The 15,335-nt window shown below is 48.8% G+C and overlaps 1 protein-coding gene across 3 annotated transcripts in view; it reads right to left on the bottom strand.

Annotated features, from left to right (window-relative positions):
• Positions 1–15,335, bottom strand: part of LOC120393801 (nuclear GTPase SLIP-GC-like) — a 303,315-nt gene that overhangs the window by 12,972 nt on the left and 275,008 nt on the right. For all 3 annotated transcript variants that reach the window (XM_039518289.1, XM_039518288.1, XM_039518290.1), the window contains exons 14-16: positions 13,862–14,019; positions 4,372–4,510; positions 2,814–2,922 (exon numbers count right to left, since the gene is read on the bottom strand). In XM_039518289.1, coding sequence (XP_039374223.1) covers positions 2,814–2,922; positions 4,372–4,510; positions 13,862–14,019 — 406 coding nt within the window. The remainder of the gene's footprint in view (positions 1–2,813; positions 2,923–4,371; positions 4,511–13,861; positions 14,020–15,335) is intronic.

Consider the following 15,335-nt stretch of genomic DNA (forward strand, 5'->3'; position numbering starts at 1 on the left):
GAACCTAGTGACAGAGGATGTGGAGAAAGCTAGTGTACTCAATGCTTTTTTTGCCTCTGTCTTCACAAACAAGGTCAGCTCCCAGACTGCTGCACTCTGCAGCACGGTATGGGGAGGAGGTGACCAGCTCTCTGTGGAGAAAGAAGTAGTTCGGGACTATTTAGAAAAGCTGGACGAGCACAAGTCCATGGGGCCGGATGCGCTGCATCCGAGGGTGCTAAAGGAGTTGGCCGACGAGATTGCAGAGCCATTGGCCATTATCTTTGAAAAATCATGGCGATCGGGGGAGGTCCTGGATGACTGGAAAAAAGCTAATGTAGTGCCCATCTTTAAAAAAGGGAAGAAGGAAGATCCAGGGAACTACAGGCCAGTCAGTCTCACCTCAGTCCCTGGAAAAATCATGGAACAGGTCCTCAAGGAATCAATTCTGAACCACTTAAAGGAGGGGAAAGTGATCAGGAACAGTCAGCATGGATTCACCAAGGGCAAGTCATGCCTGACTAACCTAATTGCCTTCTATGATGAGATAACCGGCTCTGTGGATGAGGGAAAGCAGTGGATGTGCTATTTCTGGACTTTAGCAAAGCTTTTGATACAGTCTCCCACAGTATTCTTGCCAGCAAGTTAAAGAAGTCTGGGCTGGATGAATGGATGGTAAGGTGGATAGAAAACTGGCTAGATGGTTGGGCTCAACGGGTAGTGATCAATGGTTCCATGTCTAGTTGGCAGCCGGTATCAAGTGGAGTGCCCCAAGGGTCGGTGCTGGGGCCGGTTTTGTTCAATATCTTCATTAACGATCTGGAGGATGGTGTGGACTGCACCCTTAGCAAGTTTGCAGATGACACTAAACTGGGAGGAGTGGTTGATACGCTGGAGGGTAGGGATAGGATACAGAGGGACCTAGACAAATTAGAGGATTGGGCCAAAAGAAATATGATGAGGTTCAACAAGGACAAGTGCAGAGTCCTGCACTTAGGACGGAAGAATCCCATGCACTGCTACAGACTAGGGACCGAATGGCTGGGAAGCAGTTCTGCAGAAAAGGACCTAGGGGTTACGGTGGACAAAAAGCTGAATATGAGTCAACAGTGTGCCCTTGTTGCCAAGAAGGCTAATGGCATTTTGGGTTGTATAAGTAGGGGCATTTCCAGCAGATCGAGGGACGTGATCATTCCCCTCTACTCAGCACTGGTGAGGCCTCATCTGGAGTACTGTGTCCAGTTTTGGGCCCCACACTACAAGAAGGATGCGGATAAATTGGACAGAGTCCAGCGGAGGGCAACAAAAATGATTAGGGGGCTGGAGCACGTGACTTATGAGGAGAGGCTGAGGGAACTGAGATTGTTTAGCCTGCAGAAGAGAAGAATGAGGGGGGATTTGATAGCTGCTTTCAACTACCTGAAAGGGGGTTCCAAAGAGGATGGATCTATACTGTTCTCAGTGGTAGAAGATGACAGACCAAGGAGTAATGGTCTCAAGTTGCAGAGGGGGAGGTTTAGGTTGGACATTAGGAAAAACTTTTTCACTAGGAGGGTGGTGAAGAACTGGAATGGGTTACCTAGGGAGGTGGTGGAATCTCCTTCCTTAGAGGTTTTTAAGGTCAGGCTTGACAAAGACCTGGCTGGGATGATTTAGTTGGGTTTGGTCCTGCTTTGAGCAGGGGGTTGGACTAGATACCTCCTGAGGTCCCTTCCAACCCTGAGATTCTATGATTCTCCGTCAGTATTTGGGCTGCAGACACTGTGTTGATCGTTGACCTTCCTGGCACAAACCTAGATTAGTTGTCACTTACTTGATTTTCCAGTTCCTCACAAAGTCTTTTCTCGATAATTCTTTCCAGCCATTTCATCATGTGACTCATTTATTTGATGGGTCAGTGTGTCAGTGCAATAGTGCCTTCTCTGGCACCTGAGCTCACTTAGCCTGGCAGGGCTGTTAGTCTATTCCTGGTGCCCAGAAATCTGAAAACTCTCTCTGCCCTTAAGTTCATCAGGGGGTTGGTAGGGGAATCCAGGCCCGCTCACTTCACTGGGGTCCAGCTCAGGGCCTCAAGCTAGATAAACTGGATCAGCGTTCGTCGATTCTGGCTGTGCCCTGAGCTCCTTCCTACCTTCCCTCGGGTTTCTGCAGGCTCTTCAGCCTGGTGCTCTGGTCATCTCTTTCTAGGGTGTCAAGTATCAGAGGGGTGGCCGTGTTAGTCTGGATCTGTAAAAGCAGCAAAGAGTCCTGTGGCACCTTATAGACTAACAGACGTATTGGAGCATGAGCTCTCGTGGTTGAATACCCACTTCGTTGGATGCATGGGTGACATGCATCTGACAAAGTGGGTATTCACCCACGAAAGCTCATGCTCCAATATGTCTGCTAGTCTATAAGGTGCCACAGGACTCTTTGCTACTCTTTCTAGGGTGTTGTCCCTGGTGGCTCTTCAGCAGCCTGCTGGCAGGAGTTCCCTTCTCCGCCTGCTCACTCCTCTGGCAGGTGCCACACCCCTCTGCTTCTCGGCCCTTTGATACTCCCAGCTGCGGTGAGACTGCCCTTCAGCAGTGCCTGTGCTAAACCTTTGGTTGCTGGGACAGCATCAGATAGATACACCCCATGACAGTCAGTAATTACAACATGCTTCCACATCCCTTTATGGTTGAAGATAGAGATCAATGTGCTCTCCCTTCACCTGGCATTTTTCCACTTTGGAGGCTAAAGTTAAAGAAGTTCATCATCGTCATCATCATCATCATCATTCCCTCATGGCCTGATGCCCTAGAACAAACCAACACCACAAAACGCAGGGTCACCCAGCAGAAGGGTCCTACCTTCATAGTAAGGCTTTAGGTCACTCTGGATGGACAGCGGAAGGGACTCATAGACAGCCATCTTCTTCTTAAGGATCTCTCTTTCTATGGTCCTCAGGATGATGTTTGTCTGGGTGAATCAATTTAAAGCATTTGCCATTATCTTTTCAATCCCTCAATTGTAAAAACAATCTAAATAAATGGTTTGGAATCGGAGACCTGCCCAGGGATTCGGGGGTGGGAACATGGTTTGCTTATTGGTTAGACCCAGAATCAAGGTGGAATACACAGGTGTGGGATTCTTAAGGCCAGAGTTTTAGATACAAATATGTGAAGTCAAACAGCCTATGAGTTTCACAAACCTTTCCCCTGCTTAAAGGCTAAAGAGCACCTGGTGCCTTCTAACTAACTTCATTGCTCCTGTGCCTTAAGGGTGGCTGAAGATTCCCTGGTTGGAGGTGCAGACTGAGTCTCTGATGGGACTTCCACCTCTATGACCTAGTCCAGTCCACAGTGTCCAACATATGCTCTGGTGGCTCCAGCTGATTATAATCACCAGCCAGTTAAGGAGGCAGGTTCTCTTGTTAGCTATGAGGATGAGAACCCCATCTGGTATGTCCTTTGGGATTCCCAGGTGCTTTCCAATGGTAGAAAGCAGTTGGGGTACTTGCCATAGGAATTCACAAGAGCCCAGACTTAACCACAGCAGCAGCCTAGCAGTGCTATGGTGGAACTGGTGCAGAATGGACTGTAACTATCCTGGACCTTGGACCTTTGTTCTCGCTAAGCTGCATGGTTGGGCGGCTGCCCAGGAGAGATTCAAGTGCCGCACATCCCTCGGTGCAGATAACAAAATTCATTCTGCCCATGGAGGGAACATTGCCTTGGACCAGGATCATTTTCAATCCTTGCTATTTATTTCAAGTCTGACCAGGTTTCGCTGGTGTGCACAGAGATTCGATGTCTGATTATCTTACAGACTGGGGGTTGGTCCTTGGCCCTCCCTTTGGGCTGACCTCACTGGATGCACCCATCCGGCACAGGAGGCATGTTAATGGGGTGGGAGGGGCTTGGAGCACATTGCATTGGGCTTTCACCATCCTTGCCAGTCAGGATGGTCCCTAGGGGAACCATTACCAGTGTCATTTAGGCCTTTAGGATGCTCTAAGTTACATCAGGGCCAAACCAGTCCTGGAGTGAAGGCGATTCCCCCCTCCCGGGGTCCTGTTCTAAACACAGCTCTGCCGCACCTGAGAGTCTGGCCGTGCGTGGATGCCAGGTAGTAAATGCTAAACACTGTGTGTTGACCACAGCCTACAGCTGTTCATGTCTCTTATCAGTGGGTCAGAAGGCAGAGTTCATCACAGACCCGATCCTGCACTCCCTGAGAGTCCCCATCACCCATTGTTATTCTCCCATTGTTATCCCCATCTCCCATTGTTACCCTCCCATGGTTATCCCCATCCTGCAGCCCTCCTCGGCCCTGCCAAGCAGAGAGGCAGGATAGCTGGACGACTCTCACCCCAGAAGTTCTGTCTGGCAAGGCAGAGCACTCACTCTTCTCTTAACCTCGACTTACTTCCTCAGTGAAGAAGTTTAGCTTGTAGTGGTCACTGGTCACTGGGTTCTTAATCCCAATCTCACTGATTTTCTCCTGCACCGAGTCTTTGAATATATCAAGGCAGGGTTTCAGTGAGGCTCTGGTTCCCTTTCGGATCCTAGTTAGATAATAAAATATGAATTAAAAAGACAAATTGGTTCGATCTCCCCTACTCGACACAGCTGAGTGGGGAGGTAGGAGGAGAAACAAAGGTGGCTCTAAGCCATCTGTATCCCTCACCTCCAATCCCACAGCTGGCCAGGTGCCATGCTGACTCTGGTATAAGCTAGAGCAGCCACAGGGCTACTCTAACATATGACACCTGGACCGATCCCCTGAGAACGGTTCTGTTAGCTCAGGATCACTTGAAGCCAGTGCACGCAGGTACCTATCACAGCCCCTCCCTCCCTCTGCTCAGCTCCAGATCACCCCCTTTTCTAGCCAATAGTGTAAAGCTGGGAGATTCCCCTCGGTCAGGAAGGAGCAAACTCCTAAACACACCTTTCTATAGCAGCTGGGGTAAACATTTGACCTCCCCAGCTCTGCAGGAGCGACACCTCCACTGCCTCAGCTAGTGGGCTGGGCCCTTCTCCTTTTGGGCACCGGGGATGGATTGATGTCACGGAGCTTGTTCATTTCCGTATGTGCCAGTATCCAACGCCACTTACACCCCAAAGGGGCACAGGGTGGCATTTCCCTAAGTTACTCGGGTACAGTGCAATTAACGAAAGTGTGAATGGCAGGCGGGGGCAGGCCAGCTGAAATCAATGGAGCTGCAAAATTTGTCAAGGTGTCACCTTATTCTCCTTGAAATCCCTCCTTAAACCCAGCTCTGCTGGGACCTACACAGCACCCCCTCGGGCCTGGGCTACCCCAGTGGCAGCTGAGACTTCTGCTTTTTGCTAAGCCCACTTCATTTTGTTGCTCATCTTCCTCTCCATCCCCACCGTTTGTCGGACGCCCAGACTGTGAGCAGGGACTGTCTTCTTCTTAACATCTCTACACAATGCCCAGCACAATGGGAGCCAGGATCCTTCACTGGGCTTCCTAGGCCCTACCATAACAATTATAAAACGTGGACGAGAGAGGAGAGTCAGGGCTGATCGTCTCATCTACAATCATAATAATGTGTCATGACTGGGGCTTGAACGGTCATGCCTAGTGGTCAGAGCAGGGATGGTCAGAGGCCAGGATTCAGCGTACGGGTCAGAGCTGGGGTCAGGAGTCCAGCAGTCAGCCAAGAGGCAGATCTCACAGATTAACACTTTAAGGCCCAAAGGGACCATCATGGTCATCTAGTCTGACCTCCTGCACATTGCAGGCCACGGAACCTCACCCACCCACTCCTGCAATAGACCCAGAACCTCTGGCTGAGTTACTGAAGTCCTCAAATCATGATTTCAAGACTTCAAGTGACAGAGAATCCACCATTTACACTAGTTTAAACCTCTAAGTGATCCATGCCCCATGCTGCAGAGGAAAGCAACACCCCTCCCCGCCCAGGGTTTCTGCCAATCTGATCTGAGGGAAATATTCCTTCCTGACCCCAAATATGGCAGTCCATTGGACACTGAGCATTTCAGAAAGACACACCAGTTAGACACCTCAGAAAGAATTCCGTGTAGTACCTCAGAGCCCTCCCCATCTAGTGTCCCACCACCGCCATTGGGGATATTTGCTACTAGCAGTCGAAGATCGGCTACATGCCATTGTAGGCCGTCTCATCAAATCATCCCCTCCATAATTTATCAGGTTCAGCATTGAAGCCAGTTAGGTTTTTGCCCCCCACTGCTCCCCTTAGGAGGCCACCTGAATTTGTTGATGGCCAGTTTATAGCTATTTGTTCTTGTGTCAGCACTGGCTCTTAACTTAAATAACTCCTCTCCCTCCCTGGTGTTTATCCCTCTGATGTATGTATACAGAGCAGTCATATCTCCCCTCAGCCTTCATTTGGTTAGGTTAAACAAGCCAAGCTCTTTGAGTCTCCTCTCATATGGCAGGCGACCAGCTTCACTTAACAGTGAAATCCTTGCTCATCTTAAACACAAAAAAACAGCTTACAAGAAGTGGAAAATTGGACAAATAACCAGGGAGGAGTATAAAAGTATTGCTCAGGCATGCAGGAGTGAAATTAGGAAGGCCAAATCACACTTGGAGTTGCAGCTAGCCGGAGATGTTAGGAGTAACAAGAAGGGTTTCTTCAGGTATGTTAGCAACAAGAAGAAAGTCAAGGAAAGTGTGGGGCCCTTGCTGAATGAGGGAGGGAACCTAGTGACAGAGGATGTGGAGAAAGCTAGTGTACTCAATGCTTTTTTTGCCTCTGTCTTCACAGACAAGGTCAGCTCCCAGACAGCTGCACTCTGCAGCACGGTATGGGGAGGAGGTGACCAGCTCTCTGTGGAGAAAGAAGTAGTTCGGGACTATTTAGAAAAGCTGGGCGAGCACAAGTCCATGGGGCCGGATGCGCTGCATCCGAGGGTGCTAAAGGAGTTGGCCGATGAGATTGCAGAGCCATTGGCCATTATCTCTGAAAAATCATGGCGATCGGGGGAGGTCCCGGATGACTGGAAAAAAGCTAATGTAGTGCCCATCTTTAAAAAAGGGAAGAAGGAAGATCCAGGGAACTACAGGCCAGTCAGTCTCACCTCAGTCCCTGGAAAAATCATGGAACAGGTCCTCAAGGAATCAATTCTGAACCACTTAAAGGAGGGGAAAGTGATCAGGAACAGTCAGCATGGATTCACCAAGGGCAAGTCATGCCTGACTAACCTAATTGCCTTCTATGACGAGATAACCAGCTCTGTGGATGAGGGGAAAGCAGTGGATGTGCTATTTCTGGACTTTAGCAAAGCTTTTGATACAGTCTCCCACAGTATTCTTGCCAGCAAGTTAAAGAAGTCTGGGCTGGATGAATGGACAGTAAAGTGGATAGAAAACTGGCTAGATGGTCGGGCTCAACGGGTAGTGATCAATGGTTCCATGTCTAGTTGGCAGCCGGTATCAAGTGGAGTGCCCCAAGGGTCGGTGCTGGGGCCGGTTTTGTTCAATATCTTCATTAACGATCTGGAGGACGGTGTGGACTGCACCCTTAGCAAGTTTGTAGATGACACTAAACTGGGAGGAGTGGTTGAAACGCTGGAGGGTAGGGATAGGATACAGAGGGACCTAGACAAATTAGAGGATTGGGCCAAAAGAAATATGATGAGGTTCAACAAGGACAAGTGCAGAGTCCTGCACTTAGGACGGAAGAATCCCATGCACTGCTAAAGACTAGGGACCAAATGGCTGGGCAGCAGTTCTGCAGAAAAGGACCTAGGGGTTACGGTGGACAAAAAGCTGAATATGAGTCAACAGTGTGCCCTTGTTGCCAAGAAGGCTAATGGCATTTTGGGTTGTATAAGTAGGGGCATTTCCAGCAGATCGAGGGACGTGATCATTCCCCTCTACTCAGCACTGGTGAGGCCTCATCTGGAGTACTGTGTCCAGTTTTGGGCCCCACACTACAAGAAGGATGCGGATAAATTGGACAGAGTCCAGCGGAGGACAACAAAAATGATTAGGGGGCTGGAGCACGTGACTTATGAGGAGAGGCTGAGGGAACTGGGATTGTTTAGCCTGCAGAAGAGAAGAATGAGGGGGGATTTGATAGCTGCTTTCAACTACCTGAAAGGGGGTTCCAAAGAGGATGGATCTAGACTGTTCTCAGTGGTAGAAGATGACAGAACAAGGAGTAATGGTCTCAAGTTGCAGAGGGGGAGGTTTAGGTTGGACATTAGGAAAAACTTTTTCACTAGTAGGGTGGTGAAGCACTGGAATGGGTTACCTAGGGAGGTGGTGGAATCTCCTTCCTTAGAGGTTTTTAAGGTCAGGCTTGACAAAGACCTGCCTGGGATGATTTAGTTGGGTTTGGTCCTGCTTTGAGCAGGGGGTTGGACTAGATGACCTCCTGAGGTCCCTTCCAACCCTGAGATTCTATGATTCTATGATTCATAAGGTAGGTTTTCCATTCCTTGGGTCATCCTAGTAGTCCTTCTCTGCACCTATTCCAGTTTGAATTCATCATTCTCAAATATGGGAGACCAGAATTGCACACAGTATTCCAGATGAGCTCTCACCCATGCTTCGTATAATGGTATTAACACTTCCTTATCGCGACTGGAAATACCGCGCCCGATGCATCCTCAGATCGCATTAGCCTTTTTCACGGCCACATCACAATGGCGGCTTATAGTCTTCCTGTGATCCACCAATACACTTAGGTCTTGCTCCTCCTCTGTCGCTTCCAACTGATAAGTTCCCAGCTTATAGCAAAAATTCTTGTTAATTCCTAAGTGCATAACCTTGTACTTTGCACTATAAAATTTTATCCCATTTCTATTATCCAGTTTTCAAAGGATGTCCAGGTCTAATATAATATTCTGGTGCTCCTCTGTATTGTCAATACCTCCTGACTTTGTGTCATCTGCAAATTTTATTAGCACACCCCACTTTTTGTGCCAAGGTCATGAATAAAAATGTTAAATAAGATGGTTCCCAAGACCAATCCCTGAGGAACTCCACCAGCAATCTCCCTGAAGACTCACAGTTCACCTTTCAGTATGACTTGTTGTAGTCTATCCTTTAATCAGTTCCTTATACACGTCTCAATTCTCATATTAACTCCCATCTTCTCCAATTTAACTAATTTCCCATGTGAAACTTTATCAAATACCTTACTGAAATCCAGGGAGATTAGATCTACTGCATTTCCTTTGTCTAAAAAAATCAGTTGTTTTCTCAAAGAAAGATCAGCTTGGTCTGGTACTATCGACCTTCTGTAAAACCTTGTTGTATGTTATCCCAATTCATGTTTACCTCTGTGTCCTTAACTACTTTCTCTTTCTTTTGTTCTAAGACCTTGCATACAACTGAAGTCAAACTAAGAGGGCCGTAGTTTTTCAGATCTCTTTTTCCCCCTTTCTTAAAAACAGCTACTATATTAGCAATCCTCCAATCACAGGGTATGACTCCCGAATTTTCCAGATTCATTAAAAATTCTTGCTATTGGGCTTGTGTTTTCATGTGCCAATTCCTTCAATAAACTTGGAGATTATCCAAACCCTCTGATTTAGTCCCATGAAGCTTTTTAGTTTGACTTGCACCTCAGATGTGGTCATTTCTACTGTACTTCCATATCCTCATTTCCATTAGCCACCCTGCTACTAACCCCTGAGCTCCTCATTCACCTTATTAAAAACTCAGGCAAAATATTTGTTTAGGTGTTAGGCCATGTTTAGATTATCTTTGATCTCTGCCCATCCTCAGTGTTCAGTGGTCCTCCTTCTTTTTTCCTTGTTTTCTTTTTATTTATATGGCTACAGAACCGTTTACTATTGGTTTTAATTCCCTTTGCAAGGTTCAGCTCTGCTTGGCTTTGGGCAGTTCTCACTTTTCCCCTACACTTACTGACCTTCAAGAGGTAGTTTTCCTTGCTGATCCTTCCCATCTTCCATTCTTTGTAGGCTTTCTGCTTTCTCTTAATAATGTGTTAGATACGCTTGCTCATCCAGCTTGGTCTGGTAACGCTTCCCTACAAATTTTCCCCCTTGCTTGGGATCCAGGCTTCAGGTAGCTTCTGCAACTTTGATTTAAAGGAATTCCAAGCCTCCTCCACATTTAGATCCTTCAGTTCTTCAATCCAGTCCACTTCCCTAACTAATTCCCTTAATTTTCTAAAGTTTGCCCTTTTGACGTCGAGGACCCTAGTTGCAGATCTATTTGTGGTTTTCCCTCCATTTAGTTTAAACTGAATTAGCTCATGATCACTTGGAACCAAGATTGTCCTCTACAACCAGTTCATCTCAGAGGTTCTCACTACACACTAATACCAAAATCTAAAATGGCATCACCTCTTGTGGGTTCAGTGACTCTTCGGTGAAGAAAACTGTCAGACATCACATCCAGGACAATCTGGGCCCAACTATTATTACTAGCACTTGTCCTCCAATCTGTATCTGGGAAGTTAAAGTCTCCCATAATCACACAATTCCCAGTAGTATTTATTTCACTAAAGACGTCTCTATCCAGATCAAAATCAGATCCTGGGGTCTGTAGCCGACCCCCACCACTAACCCAGTAGAGCCACTGGTAGCTTTCTTCCCCAAAGTGATTTTGACCCAAAACAGACTCTGTTTTAGCCATTCCATCACTCCTAATTTCTTTACAGTCTGCCTCATCCTTAATATGCAATGCTGCTCCACCACCTTTACCTTTAGTCCTGTCTTTCCTGAACAGCACGTACCCTTCAATACCTGTATTCCAGTTATGACTACTATGCCACCATGTTTCTGATATCCCTATAGTATCCGGTTTCACTTCCTGCACCAGTAGTCCTAGCCACTCTGTGTTGTTCCTCAAGCTCTGTGCATTGGTGTACAAACATCTTAACTGTTGCTGGTTGGCTTTGCCCAGATTTCTCACCCAATTGGGTACAGTCATTCTACTGCCAGTATTGCCTGTCTGTTACCTTCACTGGTACTGGCAGTATCTTTCCTGTTAATGTCCATTCTCCTACCTACTGCTGTATTCTTTCTTTCTTGATTTTCCTCCTGGTTAATATTAGAATCAGGCATGGAGATTACATGAGCATCTCCCAACCGTCTCCCCCAAGTTCCTAGTTCAAAGCTTTTTTATTCAGTTGTGCCAACCTCCATCCCAGAAGTCTATTTCCCTCCCTACTCAGGTGGAGTCCATCCTCTGTCTGTGACTGCCTCCCTGTAGTCAAACATCCCAAAGCCCTCCTTATAGTACCACTGCATGAGCCATTTGTTGAGCATCATAATCTTGTCTTGCCTTCATTATCCTCCTCCAGGGACAGGTAAAATTCCACTGAAGATGAGATTCCATTTCCTTAAGCATCTTCCCCTGTCTGGCACAGTCTCCCTTGATGCTCTCCAGAAAGAATCTACCAGTATCATTTGTTCCCATGTGAAGTACAGTCAATTAATTCTTTCCTGCTCCTGTTAGGATCCTGTTCAGCCTCTGATCCACATCCCATATCCAGGGCCATATTTCCAATTAGGCACATGCGTAGGGGCAACAGCGTTCTAGGGGCAGCTAAGATTGCCAAGTGCGCAATTTCCTAGCCCAACTGGGCTATTTTTAGCAGTTGCGAGTCGCAGTACTTTGGGCTATTTTGCTGCCCTGCTGCCACTGGCCACACTGCTCGGGAGGGAGATCTGCCCCACCACCTGCCGAGATGTCCCACATGCTGCTGGTCTCATATCGTGCCTCCTCCCCTTAGCCATTTGCAACATGTGCAGAAGTCTTGTCCGAGGGAGTCAGAATTTTCCAGAGGCCACTGTGGTGCCAGAACAGCCTGAGCTGGCTGAGGCTGACTGGTCTGGTGAGTGGCAGCAAACAGCTGGCAGGCGGGTGGCAGGGGCATTTTCTCCTCAAGTCACAGCAGCCTTCTTGGAGCCAGGTTCGGAGGCGGAGTGGGCCACACAGGGCTGCTGGGGGGAGGGTCACAGGGCCACATGGGGATGCAGAAAGGGTTGCTCCAGACAGGGCCACATGGGGAGCAAGGCGGGTGCTGAAGATTCTATGCCTAGGGACACGTAAGTTGTAAATCCAGCCTGGCCTGTATCTTAGCGCCCGTCAGACAGCACACCCTTCTTTTCTCCGGGTCAGCTCTGGTGACAAGCCTCTCTGTTCTTAGTAAGGAGCCCCCAATCAGCTAGATCTGCCTCATCCTGGAGGTGGTGCGATTCTCCAGCCTTCTTTCTGGCTGCAAGTTCTCTTCTCTTTTGTTCTCTCTTGCAATCTTCTGCGAGTCGGCCCCAGGAAGATAGAGGCCTTCCCTATCGACTCTTCCTCTCTGCTGTTAGGGTTAGCCACTCTTCTCCTTTTCCGTTACTGCCTGCTGTGCCCCTTCTTCATTCTCCAGCTCAGCAAACCTGTTCCTGAGCAATATGCATCCCTCACTAGCTGGTCTTTTCCTCTGCCTGGTTCTCGTAGTCACATGCTTCCTCTGGCCACTTTCTTCCCCCAGCAGTCTACCTCCCAGTTCTCCAGTCCAGCTTGCAGCTGAGAGTCTTGACTTTTCCGTTCAGCTTCCTCTCGCCTTCTCTCCATCATCCGCTCGAATCCCCTTTGAAATTCAGCCTAATTCCCACTTGCATCTTCAAGCCTCAGATCTTCTCTTCCACCTGCTCTATGAGGCGGCACTTCATGCAACCGAAGCTCTTTTCGGGTACCCGTTCCAGGCTAATGTACACCCTGCAGCTTCCACATCCGGTCATCTTCCTTGTCTCTTCCATTCCTTGGGTCACTACCACTGCTGCCCTTGTATCTGTCATAACCTTCCCGCCTAAGCTCCTGTCAGGTGGAAACCAAACACACACACACACACACACACACACACACACACACCAAACAGTCCCTCCCTCAAGCTCCCCTTATAAACTCCCACTGGAATTCCCTTGTTTTCAGTTCTGTTTGCTAGCTCTTGTGCCACTGACTGGCTGTTTTCCTGCCATTATAGGGCCTCTAATCAGGGAAGTCCCACCCTCTAATTGGTGAAGTCCCATCCCCTAATCAGGGAAGTCCCACCCTCTAATTGGGGTAGGCTCTTCCCCTAATCGAGGCTCTGCTATGATCAAAGGCTCTGCTTCTCTCATAGCTGGCCCCTATCAGTCTCTGCAAACTGAAACAACCACCACCACCACACAACACACAAGAACTCACTCACTTCCCCTAAGGAACAGGGGCTTGCCTCCTCCCTTCTCCTCCAACACAACTCCCACTCATATTCCACTGTTTTCAGCTCTGTTTGCTGGTTCCTGTGCACATCACTACAGCTAGGGAGTTCACCTTGTTTCACAGACACTCCTCATGGGTTTAACTAGGGTGCCTGGACCAAACAGCGCCACGAGGGAAGCTGTCAGTCTGGCCTTCCCAGTGGTACTTCCTGTGGTGTTCATCTCCTCAGGGTCTAGATCAGTGGCTCTCAAACATTTGTACTGGTGACCTCTTTCACACAGTGTAACCCCCCTTATCAATTAAAAACACTTTAACATTAACACTATTTTAAATGCTGGAGGTGAAGGGGGGTTTGGGGGCAGAGGCTGACTGCTCGCAACCCCCCATGTAATAATCTCGCAACCCCCCAGGGGTCACAACCCCCCATTTGAGAACCCCTGGTCTATATGATAACACATGCAGCCCTACCACATGCAGCCCTGCTTGGTAGTGGTGCGGAGGTGTCAGCAGTCCTGTACACCCAGTTTCTAGCCTCCACAGAGCCTCACGTCATGCTCCAGCTGGAAGGGGGTTAGGGGAGCTGCTGGGGCACTCCACCAGACTGGGTTACCCAGGAAGGCCAGAGAACAGGGTTCCACAGGATCCTGGGGCCAATGGGGAGCCCAGGGAGCCCTACCAAAGGAGACTCGGTGTCTTTGCAGCCTGAGTGGGACAAGGCTCCTCTCACCTGAATATGTTTGCGAACGTGGGGTCGATTTTGTCATAGATCGGCTGAGCGAGGGCGCTATTGAAGTCTATGCGGGAGATGCTCCGGGACGCATATACACCATTCTTCTGGCACACGGCTTTCAGGATCCTGTGGAAGCCTCGGTAGCCAGTGTCTCGCTGGATAATTGGAAACACAGTTGTAATGAAGTGGGTATGGGATACATTCCTTACGATTTGTATTACAGTAGGACCTATAGACCCCAGCTGAGCTAGGGCCCCATTGTGTGGGGAGCTGTACATACATGTAGTGGAGCTGGAAGGTGTAATTTTCAGCTCAAGTAGACATATCCACACTAACTCTGATCCGTTCAAGACCCTAAGTATGTACTTGGGGCAGCTAACCCCCCCCCGCCCCCTGCCACCTGTGCCGACACTGCTACACTTCTATTTGTAGTGCATTCGCTCGATCAGATGCCAGCTGCAGTGTAGATGCACCAATAATGAGAGACAGATTCTGTCCTGAAAAGACGGTTACTCACCGTTCTAACTGTTGTTCTTCGAGATGTGTTGCTCATATCCATTCCAGTTAGGTGTGTGCGCGCCGCGTGCACGTTCGTCGGAAGATTTTTACCCTAGCAACACTCGGGTGGGTCGGCTGGGCGCCTCCTGGAGTGGCGCCGCTATGGCGCAGGATATATACCCCTGCCGACCCATCCGCCCCTCAGTTCCTTCTTGCCGGCTACTCCGACAGTGGGGAAGGAGGGCGGGTCTGGAATGGATATGAGCAACACATCTCAAAGAACAACAGTTACAACGGTGAGTAACCGTCTTTTCTTCTTCGAGTGATTGCTCATATGCATTCCAGTTAGGTGATTCCCAAGCCTTACGTAGGCGGTGGGGTCGGAGTTAGATGTTGCAGAATGCAAAACTGCTGAGCCAAAGGCTGCACCATCTCTGGACACTTGGACCAATGAGGCAAAGGTGTGGACTGAGGACCAGGTAGTTGCACGACACATCCCCTGAAAGGGTATGTGAGCCAGGAAGGCAGCAGAGAAGCCTGAGCCCTGGTGGAATGTGCAGTAAGGTGGCTCTATGGAACATGGGCCAAACACAGGAGGTGCGGATGCACGAGTCATCGAAGATGAAATCTTCTAGGAGGAGACAGGTATGCCCTTCATCTGATATGCCGGTACGACGAAGGTTTGGGGGCGTTACGAAAGGGCTTTGTCCGCTCAATATAGATTGCGGACGCCCTACTGACGTCTAGGGAGGGCAATTGATGCTCTCCTTGAGATGAGCGTGGCTTCGGAAAGAAGACCGGAAGGAAGATATCCTGGTTGATATGAGAGGCCGACACCACCTTAGGGAGGAAGGTCGGACGTGGTAACAACTGCCCTTGTCCTTGAGGAACACAGTATACGGTGGGTTCATCGTGAGAGCCTGAAGGTCGGAGACTCGTCTGGCCAATGGAAAGTCTACAAGGAAAACTGTCT

Source organism: Mauremys reevesii, unplaced genomic scaffold, assembly GCF_016161935.1.
Source record: "Mauremys reevesii isolate NIE-2019 unplaced genomic scaffold, ASM1616193v1 Contig31, whole genome shotgun sequence".
Lineage (NCBI taxonomy): Eukaryota > Metazoa > Chordata > Testudines > Geoemydidae > Mauremys > Mauremys reevesii.